Here is an 18,210-nt window from a genome sequence, read left to right as displayed (position 1 = left end):
ATTGAGAAGCAGGAGGGAGTGAACCTCCTGAGCGAGGAGGAGGGATTGAGCCTTGTTGGAAGCAGACTCTTTTGGCAGACTTAGAGGTGGAGGAGTCTGAAAATTTAGGGAGTAGCCGTGGGCGATGATAGCAAGAACCCACTGGTCGGAGGTGATTGCTTCCCAGCGAGTTAGAAAAACTTGTAGTCGACCTCCTATGGGCTGAGGTAGAGGACACGAGGGAGGAAGACTGGCAATGTCCTGGAGAAAGGAGTCAAAAGGGCTGTGTCGACTTAGGTTGAATAGCCGGTTTGACAGCAGGCTGCTGTTGACGAGTCTGTTGTTGCTGCTGACGCTGTCTGCGAGGTTGAGGAGGATGGGACTGCGCCGGTCGAGCAGAAAACCTCCTTTGATATGAAGGTTGTTGCCTGAATGGACGAGGAGGAGGAGGTTTCTTTTTGTTTTTCAACAAGGTGTCCCACCTAGTTTCATGGGCGGAGAGCTTTTGGGTGGTGGTATCCATGGACTCCCCAAACAGCTCATCCCCTAGGCAAGGAGCATTGGCAAGTCTGTCCTGATGGTTTACGTCCAGTTCTGAGGTCCGTAGCCATGCCAATCTTCTCATTGCTACAGAGATAGCAGTAGCACGAGACGTCAGTTCAAAAGTATCATAAATAGAACGGACCATAAACTTCCTGAGTTGCAGAAGACTAGAGGTACATTGCTGAAAAGCAGGAAGTTTACGGTCCGGAATATACTTTTGAAAAGAGGTTACCTGTTGAATGAGGTGCTTCAGGTAAAACGAGAAATGGAAAGCGTAATTACTTGAACGGTTGGCCAGCATTGCATTTTGGTAAAGACGCTTTCCAAATTTGTCCATGGCCTTTCCTTCTCTACCAGGAGGGACAGAGGCATACATACTGGCTCCTGTAGTCTTCTTTAGAGTTGACTCTACCAACAGGGATTCATGAGAAAGTTGGGGTTTGTCAAATCCAGGTATTGGAATCACTTTATATAGAGATTCAAGTTTTCTTGGGGCTCCTGGGATTGTCAAAGGAGTTTCCAGATTCTTATAAAAAGTTTCCCTCAAGATGTCATGGAGGGGTAACTTTAAAAACTCTTTAGGAGGTTGGTCAAAATCCAAAGCATCCAAAAATGCCTTGGATTTTTTAGAGTCAGACTCTAAAGGAATAGACAAGGTGTCTGACATCTCCTTTAAAAATTTTGTGAAGGAGGAGTGCTCTGGCTTAGCAGTAGTATCCTGCACCGATGGTTCCTCCTCATCAGATGTATAATCCTCCTCGGTACCGAGGGGATCATCTGAATCATCCCACAAGTCAGGGTCCCGTACCGATTGTAAACGGCCCTGGGAAAGTGGAGTCGATGTATCAGTATGTTTAGTCTTGTGTACCGATTTACCAGACCGAGTGGAGACGGTACCTGGGGAATGTAGTACGGTACGGGGTTCGGAGACAAGTACCGGTTCCGACACCGTATGAGTAGCACGCCGTTTTGGTTCTGCTGATAGAACAGGCATGGACAAAGATTTTTGCGGTGCCGAAACAGTCGATGCCGATAACAGAGGCTGTTCGACAGACGGCACCGAAGGCTCAGTCGGTACCGACACTGGAAGGTTCGGAGACAAGAGAGCCGGGAGCAACTGTTGTAGTTGCTGCTTAAGCTGGACCTGGAGGATAGAGGCAATGCGCTCATCCAACGTTGGTCCCGATGGCACCGGTACCGGTTTTTTCTTGCTCGGTACCTTCGGTGCCGCTCGACGCTCGGGTGAAGTCGATGCCGATGACGATGCAGAGACTTCAATGGGAGCGGAGCGTTTACGGGGCCGGCGCTCAGTCTGCAGGACTTGGCTCACTGCATGCTCGACTGGCGGGCCTAGAACAGTAGGGGAAGGCTTCTTAGCCGGCTTACCTACAGGAGTCGACACCGACGATGGATCTGGCGGTGCCGAGGTAGTCGGAGTCGACTTGGAAGAAGTCGTCGACGTCGATACCGGTGCACTTTCCATAGCGGTACCGAAAAGGATCCGCTGCTGAATTTGTCGATTTTTTAAAGTTCTTTTTTGTAAAGAACTACAGCGGGTGCAGGTTTCAGCCCTATGGTCCGGACCCAGACACTGGAGGCACCACTTGTGTGGGTCGGAAAGGGAGATAGGGCGCGCACACCGCTGACACTTTTTGAAACCCGGTGACGGGGGCATGAAGGGAAATACTGCTGTAGCAAAATCGAAGCCCGAGGCTTCGATGGTGCCAACAGGCCCCGCCGGGTCAGTTCGATAAAAAAATGAAATTAAAATAATTTTTTTTTTTTTTTTTTACACAATAGGGTAAAAAAAGAAAGAAAGAAAGAAAATATGAAGAGAAAAATACGCGCGAGCGGGAAGGCAAGTGAAATAGTAGAAAAACTTCCAACAGCCGTTGGAAACACGCGTCTTCTTAGCTCCGCGGAATTAAGAAAACTGGGGACCGCGCGCCTCTGTCGGGCGGGAAGGCACTCGCGCACGCGCGGTGCGGCCTAGCTAGAACTTTCTAAAGTTCTTAGAGTGCAATCACTCTAAAATTGTCCGTACCGGGGCTCCGTCGGTGCCGTCACCCATCAGTCAAGAATATGCTGCCTGCTTGTCCTGGGATAAAGAGTTTTACCTCATGCAAAATTGTGATTTAGATTCTAATCTAAAGTATCAATTGCAAGAGACAAGATTTTGGTGTAGTCCTCTAGGCCAGTGTTCTTCAACCGCTGGTCCGTGGACCGGTGTCAGTATGCAGAAAATTCCTTCCGGTCCACGCAGGGCCGGCGAGATCAAGCTGAAATTTCCTGCCGGTCCGCACAGGGCTGGCGAGATCACGGGGAGCCTCCGACAGTGGCTTTCTTCCCTCCCAGCAGCTCTCAGTACTTGCCAGTGCAGCAATTCACTTTGGCAGCCTTGGGGCTTTTGCCGAGTCGCAGCCCGCCTCTGATGATGCAACTTTCTCTTTCCTCAGAGGTGGCGTAACCCATCAAAGGACCCAAGGCTGCCTTAGTGAATCGCAGCACTGGCATGTACTGAGAGCTACTGGGAGGGGAGGAAGCCACTGTTGGAGGCTGGGAAGCTGCTAGACAAGGGAAAATAAAGAGACACCTGCTACTGGACCTGGAGGGAGGGAGAAGGAGAGATGCTGCTGGGAGGGGAGGAGGAAAAGGAAGCTGGGAAGTTGCTGGACAAGGGAAAATAAAGGGACAGCTGCTACTGGACCTGGAGGGAAGGAGAAGGAGAGATGCTGCTGGAAGGGGAGGAAGGGAAGGGAAGAGAGTTACTGCTGGACAGGGGGAGGAGGAAAGGGAGAAGGAAAAAAAGAAGGAAACAGCTGGCAGGGAGATTATAGAAGGGGAAGGGGTCAGGGTGGAATGGAGAGATCAGATGAGGGAAAGGGGAGAGACAGGAATGAGAAAGTAGAGAGACTGATGTTGTGAAGGGAGTCAGCAGAGAAATAAGCAGAGAGGGACAAAGATACTAGATATGGTGTAGGAGAGATAAAAATGAAGAGAGCAGTGAAGCTGGAATGAATCATGTAAAAAGGAGAGAGAGGGGCGCAGGCTGGCTGGAAAGGGGAGAGGGGCATAGAAAGAAGACAGATACCATATGGAAGGGGGAGAGGGCAGACAGTGGATGGAAGGGGCAGATGCTGGAAGGAAGAGAGTGAAAAGAAAATGAAAGCAGAAACCAGAAACAACAAAAGGTAGAGAAAATAATTGTATTTCTATTTTGTGATTAGAATATATCAGATTTGAAATATATATCCTGCTAGAGCTGGTGTTAGACATAACTGGGGACTGCAAAGCCCAGGCAGTGCTTCTTTAGCTTCCAGCTGACTTAGGGTTCTCTCTGACCAGGGGGCAGTTGCCCTAGTTGCACTCCTCTAACACTATTCCTGTCATGTGTGACTGCAGTATTCTGTTAGCATGATATTTCTGTGTAGCATTCTGTAATAATTTGGCTTATTCAGTTTTCTTGATAGTAGAGGGGATATATGTGAAAGGGAGGGGAGACAGGGGTTTTGCTGATCCTTGCTCTGTAGTATTTGTATTTATAAAATGACAATTGTACAGAATATTGTTTCTTTTTAGCCTCTCCACTTCACCTCACAATTGCATACAGACGCAGGAAAACGCTTGCATGAGGTTACAGCAGTGAGGGCAATGTTCCAGAACAATGGTAACATACTGAGGGCCTCAAAATAGTATCTGGAGGGCCGAGAGTTTGAGACCACTGGTTTAGAATCAGGTACAGTATATAAGATATATTGTCTTGTTGCTTTTCTGCATAATGTAAATCAAGATCTAATTATATTTGCTGAATGCTTACTTGATTAAAGCACTCTTAAGAATCCTGACTTGCTGATCCCTGTGTAGCCAACTGAACAGTTGCACAAAACTTATTCAGGATAATTTCCTTTAAATACCCTTTGAGGCAACTAATGTCCCACTTATACAGCTCGTGTTCTCCAAAAACAGTACTTCACAGCATGTTTACTTATAGCTTTTTACTTATTCATTGGTCTTCAGAAGTGCCAGTATTAGCCAATTGATTTGAGTGGCCAAATATTATGTGGCACTAGTCTCCTCATCAGACCGTTGTGTTTTATATAAAGTGCTTTAGTGCTTCAATACTTCAGTAAATAAAAAAATAATCTTTCAACTTATCTTTTTTTTTCTTTTTCTGAGTTTTCCCTTTGTCAGTAATTATCGGGAAGGGACCTGTCATTCCGACATGTTACGCCAGAAGGCTGTATCAAGAAAAAAGTCCCCCCTTCTACTTTAGCTCCACACCTTCCTGATCTTTGTCATAAAAATTGCCGATGATCAGGAATGGTATGGAGCTAAAGTAGAAGGGGGGACTTTTTTCTTGATACAGCCTTCGGGCAAAACATGTCGGAATGACAGGTCCCTTCCCGATAATTACTGACAAAGGGAAAACTCAGAAAAAGAAAAAAAGATAAGTTGAAAGACACAACGGTCTGATGAGGAGGCTAGTGCCACATAATATTTGGCCACTCAAATCAATTGGCTAATACTGGCACTTCTGAAGACCAATGAATAAGTAAAAAGCTATAAGTAAACATGCTGTGAAGTACTGTTTTTGGAGAACACGAGTGATAGTATAACAGTACAAAGGTTTGCTGCACACATTACTTATCCACTTATACAGCTGGCACACAAGTTATAGCTAAAACTGAAGATGTACAAGATATCATAAATAGAGGTCTAGTAAAACATAAAGGTACATTGGTCTTGCTATAGAAGATCCTAACACTGTACCTGTAATGGAGAACAAGAGGTTAGACATGAATTAGACCAAGCAATACTAGTGCAATTCTGATTTCAGGAGGTCACAAGGAAATGAGAGAATCCCCTACTAGTGAAAACTGAATGAACATTATTTTAATGCAGATGGAAAACAGAAGGGAGATTCTCAGAGAAGCTGCATGTGTTAATAGTCAATTGTTGACCAGTATAAAAGAAAACAATTCTTTATACCATTTGTGTTTAGTTACTGGAATGCTCAAGATTTAAGAAATTTTAATTAAAAAGAAAAAACTAAATTAAAATGTGATATTGGCAAATTTGAATAGACTACCTGGGATAGGTCTTTTAAGATTTACCGTTTTCTTTTTTAATAATACTTTCTCTTCTCTTTTAGATTTCCAAACCTTCACATCACGTATATCCTGCAACTCTTTTTGTATCTTACTGGAATCCTTTTCAATAATCTTTATTCTGAAAAAGGAATAGATATAAGTGGTGTAATTATGTTTCATACATTTTCTTATCTTCTAATATGATTGTTACCTTTCTATGGTATGCAGCTCACAAATAATACAAGTAGCAAAACAAGCTTGATATTTGATAAGGGGGTTTATCAAATTTTTAATAAACCTGAAATCTGACAGTAGTCAGGCAAGTTATGCTATTCTCCTATTCAAAAATGTGGCATGGGAGCAGTTTAGTAGCAGTCTGCCATATGGAAAGACCTGGGTTTGATTGCTGGCTGTCTTCCCAGGCCTGTCCCAAGAGATCTGACACTCAGGGCAGCTCAGGACCCTATATCCCTCTCACTTAGGATGATTCAAGGCTCTATTATAAGAACATAAGTGTTGCCATACTGGGACAGATCGAATGTCAATCAAGTCCAGTAGCCTATTTCCAACAGTGGCCAATTCAGGTCACACGTACCTGGCAAGATTCCAAAAAGTAAAATAGATTTTATGCTGCTCCTCCCCCACACATACCATCTCCCTACCATTTCTCTTCCCTACCATCCTCACCAGTGGGTCAATGCTAGGGTTACCAGACATCCGGATTTCCCCAGATATGTCCTCCCGAAATCGCATTGAGCAGGAAGGAAGTCCACGCATGTGAGGACTTTTTCCCTACCCAACAAAAGCAGGCAGGGGCGGGGCTAGGGTAGGACTGGGGGCAGGATTAGGGTAGGGATGGGTGGGCCTGGGAGCAGTTCCAGGGGTCCAGATTTTCTAATTGTAAAATTTGACAACCTTAGTCGATGCTCAAAAACTAACACCTACATTAAAGGCGATTGGCAATGGCGTTAGTGTGCTACTCAGTGATTTAATAGTTTCAGCATGGATGCTGAAACCATTACTGCAGGCCACATTTAAATGCAGTCATTAAGCAGCACATGGCATGCTAAAAAAAAAAAAAAAAGGTATTAGGCACATTTAGGTCTGGCAAAAATAATGCCTGGTCTGCGGAAGAGTTAGAAGGGCTGGTTGAGAGAAGGGGTGGATGCAGACTGGAATGTTCCGTCTGCGGGTACGGAAAGAAGTAGGGAGATTATGGATGCCTTTCAAGAGGCTCTGCGCAAACAAATGGTGACAGAACCTACGAGGGAAAAAGTGATACTAGATCTGGTCCTCACAAATGGGGAGAGTATCTCTATGTTCGAGTGGGTGCCCACCTGGGAAATAGCGATCATCAAACGGTTTGGTTTGATATAACAGCTAAAGTGAAGGGCGGCCACACAAAACTCAAAGTCCCAGATTTCAAACGCACGGACGTTAGTAAAATGGGAGCGTACCTGAAGAAAGAGCTGTTAGGAAGTGGGGAAAACAGTGGTCTAAGCTACAAGGGACAATAAAAATAGCTGCTGACCTTATGTGAGGAAAATAAATAAAAACAAGAGAAAAATGAAACCAAAATGGTTCTCTAAACTTGTTGCGGAGAAAATAAAGGCAAAAGAGCTGGCGTTCGTGAAATATAAAAATACCCAAGAAGAGGAATACAGAAAGGACTACCGGGTGAAACTGAAAGAATCCTAAGAGAGAGATACGTCTAGGGAAAGCGGAAGAGCAAATGGCTAGGAATGTAAAAAAGGGAGACAAAATTTTTTTCAGATATATTAGTGAAAGGAAGATGAAAAATGGAATTGCGAGACTAAAAGATGATATGTATTGATATGTGGATGAGGAAAAAGCAAACATGTTAAACAAATACTTCTGTTCTGTGTTCATAAGAACATAAGAAGTTGCCTCCGCTGAGGCAGACCAGAGGTCCATCCTGCTCAGCGGTCCGCTCCCGCGGTGGCCCATCAAGCCCATTGCCTGAGCAGTGGTCTATATCTATCTATACCCTTCAATCCCTTTTTCTTCTAGGAATCTATCCAAACCTTCTTTGAAACCATTTAATGTGTTCCTGTCTATCACAGCCTCTGGAAGCGCGTTCCATGTATCCACCACCCTCTGAGTGAAGAAGAACTTCCTAGCGTTTGTTCTAAACCTGTCCCCTTTCAGTTTCTCCGAGTGCCCCCTTGTACTTGTGGTGCCCCTTAATTTGAAAAATCTGTCCCTGTCTACTTTTTCTATGCCTTTCAGGATCTTGAAGGTTTCTATCATGTCTCCTCTAAGTCTCCACTTTTCCAGGGAGAAAAGTCCTAGCTGCTTTAATCTGTCGGTATATGGGAGATTTTCCATTCCCTTTATCAGTTTAGTCGCTCTTCTCTGTACTCCCTCTAGTACCGCCATGTCCTCCTTGAGGTGCGGCGACCAGTACTGGACACAGTACTCCAGATGCGGCCGCACCATTGCACGATACAGCGGCATGATGACTTCCCTCGTCCTGGTCGTGATACCCTTCTTAATGATACCCAACATTCTGTTAGCTTTCCTTGAGGCCGTGGCGCACTGCGCCGATGCCTTCAGTGTTGCGTCTACCATCACTCCCAGGTCGCTCTCCAGGTTACTGACCCCTAGTGGTGTTCCCCCCATTTTGTAAGTGAACATCGGGTTCTTTTTCCCCACGTGCATGACCTTGCATTTCCCTACGTTGAAGCTCATTTGCCATTTTTCGGCCCACTTTTCCAGCAGCGTTAGATCCTTTTGGAGATCTTCGCAGTATTCCCTCGTTTGAGCCCTGCTGTATAGTTTGGTGTCATCTGCAAATTTTATGACCTCACACTTGGTTCCCGCTTCTAGGTCGTTTATGTAGATATTGAACAGGAGCGGTCCCAGCACCGACCGATCATGGAAGAAGATCCTAAAGAAGGACAGAAGGACTAAAATTGTCTGGCAAAGTTACACACGAGAATGGAGTAAATACTGTGCTATTCATGGAAGAAAGTGTTTATGAACAACTTGGAAAAAATGAAGGTGGACAAAGCGATGGTGCTGGATGGGATCCATCCTAGGATATTGAGGGAGCTCAGAGAGGTTCTGGCGGGTCATATTAAAGATTTGTTCAACAAATCTTTGGAGATGGGAGTGGTTCCTGGGGATTGGAGAAGAGCAGATGTGGTCACTATTCACAAAAGTGGTCATAGAGATGAACGGGAAACTACAGGTTAGTAAGCCTCACTTCAGTTATTGGAAAAATAAAGGAAGCGTTGCTGAAGATTTCAAGATTTTATTTTGACTTGATGAATTGCTTATTTACATTACTAAGCGATTTACAAATTTAAAAGATATAGGCTTATTCCAGTTTAATCTTTAAATATAATAGGTTAGACAAACAGACTTACAGACTGAACAGATACACAAGGTAAAAAAGGGAAGAACTACAATTGTTCATATTAGAGTATAGGAGAAGACATAAATGGACAGAACAGTAGGGAGGTAAAGTAAAAGTAGAGTAAGAATAAAATAAACTTTGAACATAACTAAAGATTAAAGGCATCTTTAAAAAGATAACACTTCAGAAAGGATAGAGAAATTCCTAGAATCAAATGGGTTACAGAATCCGAGGCAACATGGTTTTATTAAAGGCAAATCGTGCCAGACGAATCTGATTGAATTTTTTGATTGGGTGACTAGAGAATTGGATCATATGCTAGATGTAATTTACACAGATTTCAGCAAAGCCTTTGAAAAGTTTGCCTTTTTGCGGATGATACCAAGATTTGTAACAGAGTAGACACCAAGAAGGGAGTAGAAAATATGAAAGGATATGCAAAAGTTACAAAAATGGTCTAATATCTGGCAACTAAAATTCAATGCAAAGAAATGCAGAGTAATGCATTTGGGGATTAGAAATCGGAAGGAGCCGTATGTGCTGGGAGGTGAGAGGCTGATATGTATGGACGGGGAAAGAGATCTTGGGGTGATAGTGTCTGAAGATCTAAAGGCAAAAAACCAGTGTGACAAGGCGGTGGCTGTTGCCAGAAGGATGCTAAGCTGTATAGAGAGAGGCGTTACCAATAGAAGAAAGAAAGTGTTGATGCCCCTGTACAGATCGATGGTGAGGCCCCACTTGGAGTTTTATGTTCAATTTTGGAGACTGTATCTGGCGAAGGACATAAAAAGACTTGAAGTAGTCCAGAGGAAGGCAATGAAAATGGTAGGAGGTTTGCGCCATAAGATGTATGAGGGGAGACTGGAAGCCCTAAATATGTATACTCTAGAGCAGGGGTGTCAAAGTCCCTCCTCAAGGGCCGAAATCCAGTCGGGTTTTTAGGATTTCCCCAGTGAATATGCATGAGATCTATTTGCATACACATTGTATGATAATAGATCTCATGCATATTCATTGGAGAAATCCTGAAACCCCGACTGGATTGCGGCCCTTGAGGAGGGACTTTGACACCTCCTGCCCTAAAGGAAAGGAGGGACAGGGGAGATATGATTCAGACATTCAAATACTTGAAAGGTATTAACGTAGAACTGGAAGTTGCATCAGAGGAGAAGCTTCCGCCCACACACGCATGCTACTGCTTGCAGGCTCCGATGACTTTGTGAAGAAGTTACTGAAAACACGCTGCGAAGGTAAGGGAGAGGGAGGGAGATAGATTTGGGTAGGTAGGAAGGAAGGAGGGGGCCGCGCACGATTGGTGACCACGCGCATTCCCTCCCTCAACTGCGGGGACAAGGCTATTCGCCGCGAAGGTAAGGGGGAGGGAGGGAGATAGATTCGGGTAGGTAGGAAGGAAGGAGGTGACCGCGCGCATTCCCTCCCTTAACTGCGGGGACAAGGCTATTCCCATACCCGTAGTGAGCACTTTCCCCCCCTCATCGTTTCAGCGGGTTACCCGCTCTAGGTAGTAGTTCCCTCACTTGATGTTTCCCAGCAGGAACTTTCAGCCGGAGATCTGTATCAGAAGTAATTTCAGGTAAAAGTTATAATTTTAAATAGTTTAAACAGATGTAAGATAGGTATTCATAACTAGTAACTGAGGATTAATGGTTACTGGAATGTATTTGATTATAGTAAATGTACTGGTTGTAGTATTTAGAAAACTCTTCTTATTGTCTTAGTACTTATATCTTCAACCTCTCTGATGATGGACTCAACTGAAACTCAGCTGGAATGGAAGGCTTATGCTGATTGAGCATTATGAGTAGCTAAAACTGGAAAACAATAAGGATTAAGAAGAGAGAACCTAAGAACTGATTAAGTATTTCTTATTGGATCATGAATATAAGGAACAACTGGCTTGGTCAAGTCTACGGAATACAACTCAAGGAGATATTGGGACTTTAATTGATTCATCATCAAGTTAAGTGAACTTTATTGGGACTGAATGACTTCAAAACTTAACATCATTAAGAGCCTTTAGATTGTACCTGTAGCTTTTCCCAGCCTATGATTTTGCCATTAGTAGCACTCTGCACTTTGTATTACTTGTTATTGTAAATTTTAAATGTAGATGAAATAAATTTTTTAGTTTTTAGGATATGAATTGAATTAAAGAAATTAATAAATTAAATATTTAATTAATTTTGGGCTCCTTTTACGAAGCCGCATTAGCGGTTTAACGTGCTAAACCGCCGGCTGCGCTAGCCGCTACCGCCTCCTCTTGAGCAGGCAGTAGTTTTTCAGCTAGCGCGGGGGTTAGTGCGTGATAAAAAGTCACGTGTGATAAAGCCGCTAACGCGGCTTCGTAAAAGGAGCCCTTTATGTTTTGGTAATCTTGGTATAGCACTTTAATGAATTGAATATCAGTAATTGATTATATTTACCCTACTTTGTATAGTTTGGTAGTTTCACTACCAACAAGGCCTCCCAAAGCAGACAGGTTTCAGTGGAGATGTCAGACTAACGATGTACCACCCATCTGGTGGACAGCAGCAAGTGGGCAGTGTTGGAGGCGGATGATTGCATTTGAGGAAACAACATCAAATTTATACTGCGCAGAAGGCCCGGCAATCTACTTCTGTATTCTGCCACGAAAACTTGATGATGTTCCCTTAAGGAGAGTCAAATAAGGTTTATTTAAGGTGCTCTCTAGAACCATGCCCGATGTGTTTTGCCAAATAAGGCTGGTCAACACTAACAGAAAACTATCCTCCTCTTTTATGAAACTGCGATAGCAGTTTCTAGCGCGGGGAGCCACATTGAATGGCCTGCACTGCTCCCGATGCTCATAGGAACTCAATGAGCGTTGGAAGCAGCGCAGGCCATTCAGCGTGGCTCCCTGTGCTAGAAACTGCTATCGCAGTTTCATAAAAAGAGGCCTAGGTCATTCATACACACAGAACACAGAAACACCCTTGCCCAGTATGAAATAAGTAATCACAAACTACTCCCCTCCCCACCCCTTTTACAAAAGCACGGAAGAAGTTTTTAGCGCTGGCTGGCGTGCTGAATGTTTTACACTTCTCCGAAGCTCATATGAACTCTGACTATCGGAGCAGTGCAGAGCATTCAGCGCGCTGGCCTTTGCTACAAACCTCTTCTGCTCTTTTGTAAAAGGAGGGGGGGGGGTTAAAAATAGAAATATGTATACAAAAACTGAACCATAAAGAAGCCAGGCTCTGTATACAATGCAACACCCTAGAAACAGTGGTGCATGTCCCCTAATACTGTATAAAAATAAAGACAGCAGATGTAAATTTGAAAAAAGATAAATATCAAAACACTTTACAAATTAACAAAATAAAAATAAAACAAAAAATTGAAAAGACATTTTTTAATTAGTTTACAGAGGTCAAAACCTCTTTCCTCAGGTCAGTAAAGTATACTGCTATTAGAGTATCCTGGCCTGACCTGAGGAAGGAGAATTTGGTCTCTGAAAGTTAATCAGAAATGTATTAAAATTACCATATTTTTTGCTCCATAAGATGCACTTTTCCTACCCCCAAAAAGGGGGTGGAAAACATAAGAATTGCCGCTGCTGGGTCAGACCAGTGGTCTATCGTGCCCAGCAGTCCACTCACGCGGAGGCCCTTAGGTCAAAGACCAGTGTCAAGCCTTACCTGTGTACGTTCTGGTTCAACAGGAACTTGTCTAACTTTGTCTTGAATCCCTGGAGGATGTTTTCCCTTATAACAGCCTCCGGAAGAGCGTTCCAGTTTTCTACCACTCTCTGGGTGAAGAAGAACTTCCTTACATTTGTACGGACTCTATCCCATTTTAACTTTAAAGAGTGCCCTCTCGTTCTCTCTACCTTGGAGAGGGTGAACAACCTGTCTTTATCTACTAAGTCTATTCCCTTCATTATCTTGAATGTTTTGATCATGTCCCCTCTCTGTCTCTTCTTTTCAAGGAAGAAGAGGCCCAGTTTCTCTAATCTCTCACTGTAAGGCAAATCCTCCAGCCCCTTAACCATTTTAGTCGCTCTTCTCTGGACCCTCTTGAGTAGTACTGTGTCCTTCTTCATGTACGGCGACCAGTGCTGGATGCAGTATTCCAGGTGGGGGCATACCATGGCACGGTACAGCGGCATGATAACCTTCTCTGATCTATTTGTGATCCCCTTCTTAATCATTCCTAGCATCCTGTTCGCCCTTTTCGCCGCCGCTGCGCATTGTACAGACGGCTTCATTGACTTGTCGACCAGTACTCCCAAGTCTCTTTCCCATGGGGGGTCTCTCCAAGTACTGCACTGGACATCCTGTATTCGTGTATAATATTTTTGTTACCGACATGCATCGCCTTACACTTATCCACGTTAAACCTCATTTGCCATGTCGCAGCCCATTTCTTGAGTGTGTTTATGTCACGTTGTAGGTCTTCGCAATCCTTCTGCATCCTCACTACTTTGTATCGTCTGCAAATTTAATCACCTCACTCGTCGTACCAATTTCCCGGTCGTTGAAGAGCACGGGTCCAAGCACCGAACCCTGCAGCACTCCACTCACGACGCTCTTCCAGTCCGAGTATTGTCCATTTACCCCCACTCTCTGTTTCCTCTCCACCAACCAGTTTTTAATCCACCTGAGTATTTCAACCTCATTTCCATGGCTTGCAATTTTTCAAAGTAGTCGTTCATGCGGGACCTTGTCGAATGCCTTCTGAAAATCCAGATATACAATGTCGACCGGGTCACCCTTGTCTATCTGCCTGTTTATTCCCTCAAAGAAGTGCAGCAAGTTCATCAAGCAAGATCTTCCTTTGCTGAAGCCATGCTGGCTGGTCCTCATCAAACCATGTTCGTCAAGGTGATCAATGATCAGCTTCTCTACCATCTTTCCTGGTACCGAGGTCAGACTCACCAGTCTGTAGTTTCCTGGTTCTCCCCTCGAACCTTTTAACTTTTAGAAAGTGCTCTCTCATTCTCTCTACCTTGGAGAGGGTGAACAACCTGTCTTTATCTACTAAGTCTAGCCCGGACCTTATCTCCGTTGTCAGAATTGATGTCGGGGGAAGGCTTGTGGGCCCAATTGCACGCCGCCGGCCCTTCCATTTGTGGAGTTGCGGCAGCAGTAGGCGAGCAGTAGACCAAGGAGGAAGAATTGGCACAGCAGGGAGGAAGGCTGGCAAGCTTTGGTGCAGGAGGGAGGCAGACGTCAGTGCGGCAGGTAGGGAGGGAGGAAGGCAGGCTTTGGTGCGGAAGGGGAGAAAGCAGGCAGGCTTCGGTGCAGGAGGGGGAAGGACAAAGGCTGGAAGGCAGGGAGGGGGCATGAACTCGGGACAAAGGAAGGAGGGAGGGAGGGAATAGAAAGAGACAACTGATGGGCCTGAGGAAGTAAGGAAAGAACGAAAGAAAGAGAGAACTATCTAGTGCAACCAGAAATCACCAGACAACAAAGTAGGATTTCAATTTAGTGATCAAAATCTGTCTGCTGCAGTATATTTGTCTATTTTTCTAGGGGGCTGGGTTCAGAGGCACAATTGGGTTCAGAATATATTTTTCTTGGTTTTTCCTCCTCTAAATCTAGGGTGCGTCTTATGGTCAAGTGCGTCTTATGGAGCAAAAAATACGGTAGTCCAATAAAAGGATAGTCTTATTTCCATTTTCTATTTATAAGCATTTATTCAACACAGCTACAATACAACTTTATCCTAAAGCAATAAAATAGATTTTTTTTTCTACCTTTGTCATCTAGTTTCTGCCTTCCTCATCTTGTCATTCTCTTCCTTCCATCCAGTCTGCCTATTTCAGAAACTGTCTGCCTCTCCCTTCTATCTCTCCTCCTGCCCCCCCCCCAATTGGTCTGGCATTCATCTTCTTCCCTCTGTTCCCCTTATAGTCTGGCATCTCTCTCCTTTCTTCTCTCCTTCCCTCTCCCTGTGGTTTTTAACATCTCTCTCTTCTTATTTCCTCCACTCAGATCTGATATCTGTCTCCTCCCCCCCCATGCTCTGGCATCTTTCTCTCTCTCCTCTCTTTTCCCTTTCCTTTCTTCCCTGGTCTATCCTTCTCTATTTTCTGCTCTGTCTAAATTAAATTCTTTCTTACTATCCAGTCCTCCATTTCCCTCTTTTCATTGTGTTTACCCACAGTTTGCCACCCCTTTCCTTCTCTCCCTCCAGTATCTCACTAATTCTATCCTCTTCCCCCATCCAGCATATGCCCTTTTTCTTTATCCCCTCCTTCCATCCAGTATGTTTTCTTTCTCCACTTCCATTCAGCATTTGCTTCTCTCTCTCTCCCCTCCCAACTGACATCTAACGTCTGCCCTCTTCTCTCTCTCTCCCTTCACCCAACTTTCATCATCTGCCCCCTTCTCTCTTTCTCTCCCTCCAACCCATTTCCATTGAATATCCGGCCCCCTTCTCTCTCTCTTCCTCCAGCCCAATTCCATCGTGTTATCCTGCCCCCTCACCTCCCCACCACTGCTGCTGCTTTCCCACATGCTCTTGACAGCTCAAGACAAACTTCATGTACCACTTAATCTCTTCCCCTTGTTGGCCTATCTCCCTCCCTTCCCCTCACCTTTGCGATTGCATTTCCATTTCAAAATCAAAACATTTTCTTTTTCAGATGTGCCCTGGTGTTGGCGACTGTTTCTATTGCAAATGGCTGCTCAGCCCAAAGCTTCCCCTTTGACATGAGCTGCCCAGGAGGAAACAGCAAGCTGTGTTAGAGGGGAACCTTTGGGCCAAGCAGTCATTTGCAACAATTGCCAATGCCGGGCCCATCTGAAAAAGAAAACGTTGAGTTTGAAATGGAAAGGCAACCATGAAGGTGAGGGGAAGGGAGGGAGGGCCAACTGGGGGAAGAAATGCCTGGATCACGGAGGGCGCCCTGGAGCTGCGAGTCCCAGGGAAGCTGCCCTGTTTGCCCTCCCCTAACAATGGCCCTGGTCAAAGCACCACATCGGCGGTGGGTCCCCCCTGACTTTTTTGGACCCAAGGCACGTGCCTACTGGGCCTACCCTTTAATCCGTCCCTGCAGATGGAGGAAGCATATGTGTTTTGGGAGACTATAGTTCAATAGATCTAAAGAGGGCAACCTCTTGTACTCCCCCCCTCCTCCAGCCTGAATCCTGTACTGCTTCTCTAGCTGCAGGTATTTTGGAGGGCTTGGTAGGGGATAGAATGGGGGATGGGGAAGGAGTAGAGCACAAGTATGGCAGGTAGTGGGGGGCTTTTTTTGTCTTTCAAAACATTGGCTACCCTAAGTAAACTGAACCCTGAGAAGCAGCAGGAAGCAGCATTTCCATTATAGCTTTCTGTCTCCTCTACTTCCTTCCCCAACCTCACTTTTACAGCTACAATATCTCCACAAGTCATTGAAGGAAGAAAGAGAGGTTGAGTCATCATTGTCATGGAAGTAGAGTGAGTATGGACATTCTAGGTTCAATGCCTTATTTTGGTCTTTGTTAAATGTGATGGATAGAGAGGAGTTTAGGGAGCAAGAGTGGAACAAGAGAAGGGAGCCAGTGGGGCACAAAGAGGTGAGTGCAGGGTTGGGTTGGTTTTTGGAAGGGTTAGCAAAAAGTAATTGGACAAAAAGGGGTACAGAGGGGATGGGTTGGGATTCAGAATTTAGAGTGGCAAGAGGGGAAGAGAAATGGGTTAGGATGGGGACAGGATGGAAAAAAGGGTGGGGTAAAAGAAGGGGTGGTGAACTAAGTGAGAGAAGATCAGGACACAAGAGAGTATATGGTGAGGGTAGGAAGAAAGATATTTGGCTATAGAAGGGAAAGAAAAGTGGAGGAAGCAAGAGAGTGTGGGAATAGAGGAAGTGTGGAGTGGAACTTTGATGCACTCTTTGGGCCACTCCTTATAATCCAGGAGCTCCATGAATTCTACACTAGGCTCCTTCTTAGATTCCATCTTAATAGGGAGAGTCAGGCCCATCTGGCGAACGAAGCTGGTAAAGAATAAGCTCTCAGGAAGAGATCTGCGACATGGAAATGGTGGAGAAGGATCAGATGGAATACCTTAAGATTCATCTGTAGAATTGTCAGGGAGGTCACCTCTGGAATATGGTGATAGGTCAGAATCAGATTCATCGAAGTATTCTCGTCAAGATGTCTCTGAAGCTGAGCATCGAGAATTCATTGAGGAGCATGAAGGTGAAACAGTTGAATGACACTCCCTCAAGGATGATGCTCAACATCATAAAGGAATCCTGAAGTTTTGCCTGGACTGATGTGCTGATACATCCTCGGCTAGGCTGAGGACAGTGTGGAGGCTGCAGGAGCATGGATAGCCCTACAAGCTCTTGCTGAAGTAATGCTTAAAACTGCTCTTGAATGGATGGCACTGATGTAGGCAAAGGCACCTGTGATACTCGGTTGAGGCATGTCTCTGAGAAGATACCAGTTGGAGGTAAAATGATCAATCCTCCGTGTATCAACACTTAAGTATGCATTGAGGCTGATGAAGCTTGGGAAGATGCCAAGGCATACATGTTTGCGCTTTTTAGCTTTCTTACATGGTTCCCCAATGGAGGTAGTACCAATAATGAAGAACTGGAGTCTTTCCGCTGCATCAATTCAGTGTGATATGATGTTGACACAGTCAGTGCAGGAGTCGATGTAAATGCAAGCTGAAGTTGAGAGTCAGGTTTGGAATCCCTGGCTATGCTTGATTTCCCCAATGCAGTACAAAAGTACTTTTCAAATTGAAGTTTACGGACATTCAGCGATCTCTTCTGCATACGAGAACAGAGGGCACAAGAAATGTCTCAATGTTCAGGACAAAGATACTGAACACATCTGTTGTCTGAGTCAATGCCTGAGATGGTTTTGTTGCACCTACTGCACCTCTTGAAGCTGCTAAGCACCTTGGATATTGAAGGGAAAACTGCTGATGTGGAGTCAAAGGGCTCAGTGGCCTAGGGGGCTTGAGTAAAACTAAAGCTGGAAATCACTCAATGCTTTCTGAATGAGAAAAGGCTTAAGGGGCTTGAAGGCCCAAAAATTAAAAGTTGAATAAAATTGAAAAACTCAACTGAAAAGGGAAGAATATGAAAAGAAACAACAAAAATAAAGAGAAAAACTCAAGGAAAAACCAAAGGAAAGGCACCTGAAAAAGGACAAAGTGTAACGCACTAAGAACTCTGAAATGCAGCAGTTCCCATGAGCCCATGTTGGGCAGGAAGTCACCAGTAAGCGC

The 18,210-nt window shown here is 44.7% G+C and overlaps 1 protein-coding gene across 6 annotated transcripts in view; it reads right to left on the bottom strand.

The window, feature by feature from the left end:
- CLHC1 (clathrin heavy chain linker domain containing 1) overlaps positions 1 to 18,210 on the bottom strand; it is a 172,528-nt gene that overhangs the window by 110,606 nt on the left and 43,712 nt on the right. For all 6 annotated transcript variants that reach the window (XM_033937450.1, XM_033937453.1, XM_033937448.1 and 3 more), the window contains one exon: positions 5,612 to 5,751. In XM_033937450.1, the coding sequence (XP_033793341.1) occupies positions 5,612 to 5,751 (140 nt within the window). The remainder of the gene's footprint in view (positions 1 to 5,611; positions 5,752 to 18,210) is intronic.

Source organism: Geotrypetes seraphini, chromosome 3 (genome assembly GCF_902459505.1).
Source record: "Geotrypetes seraphini chromosome 3, aGeoSer1.1, whole genome shotgun sequence".
NCBI lineage: Eukaryota > Metazoa > Chordata > Amphibia > Gymnophiona > Dermophiidae > Geotrypetes > Geotrypetes seraphini.
The sequence above is the reverse complement of the archived record's forward strand: the minus strand, read 5'-3'. Positions and strand labels throughout refer to the sequence as shown.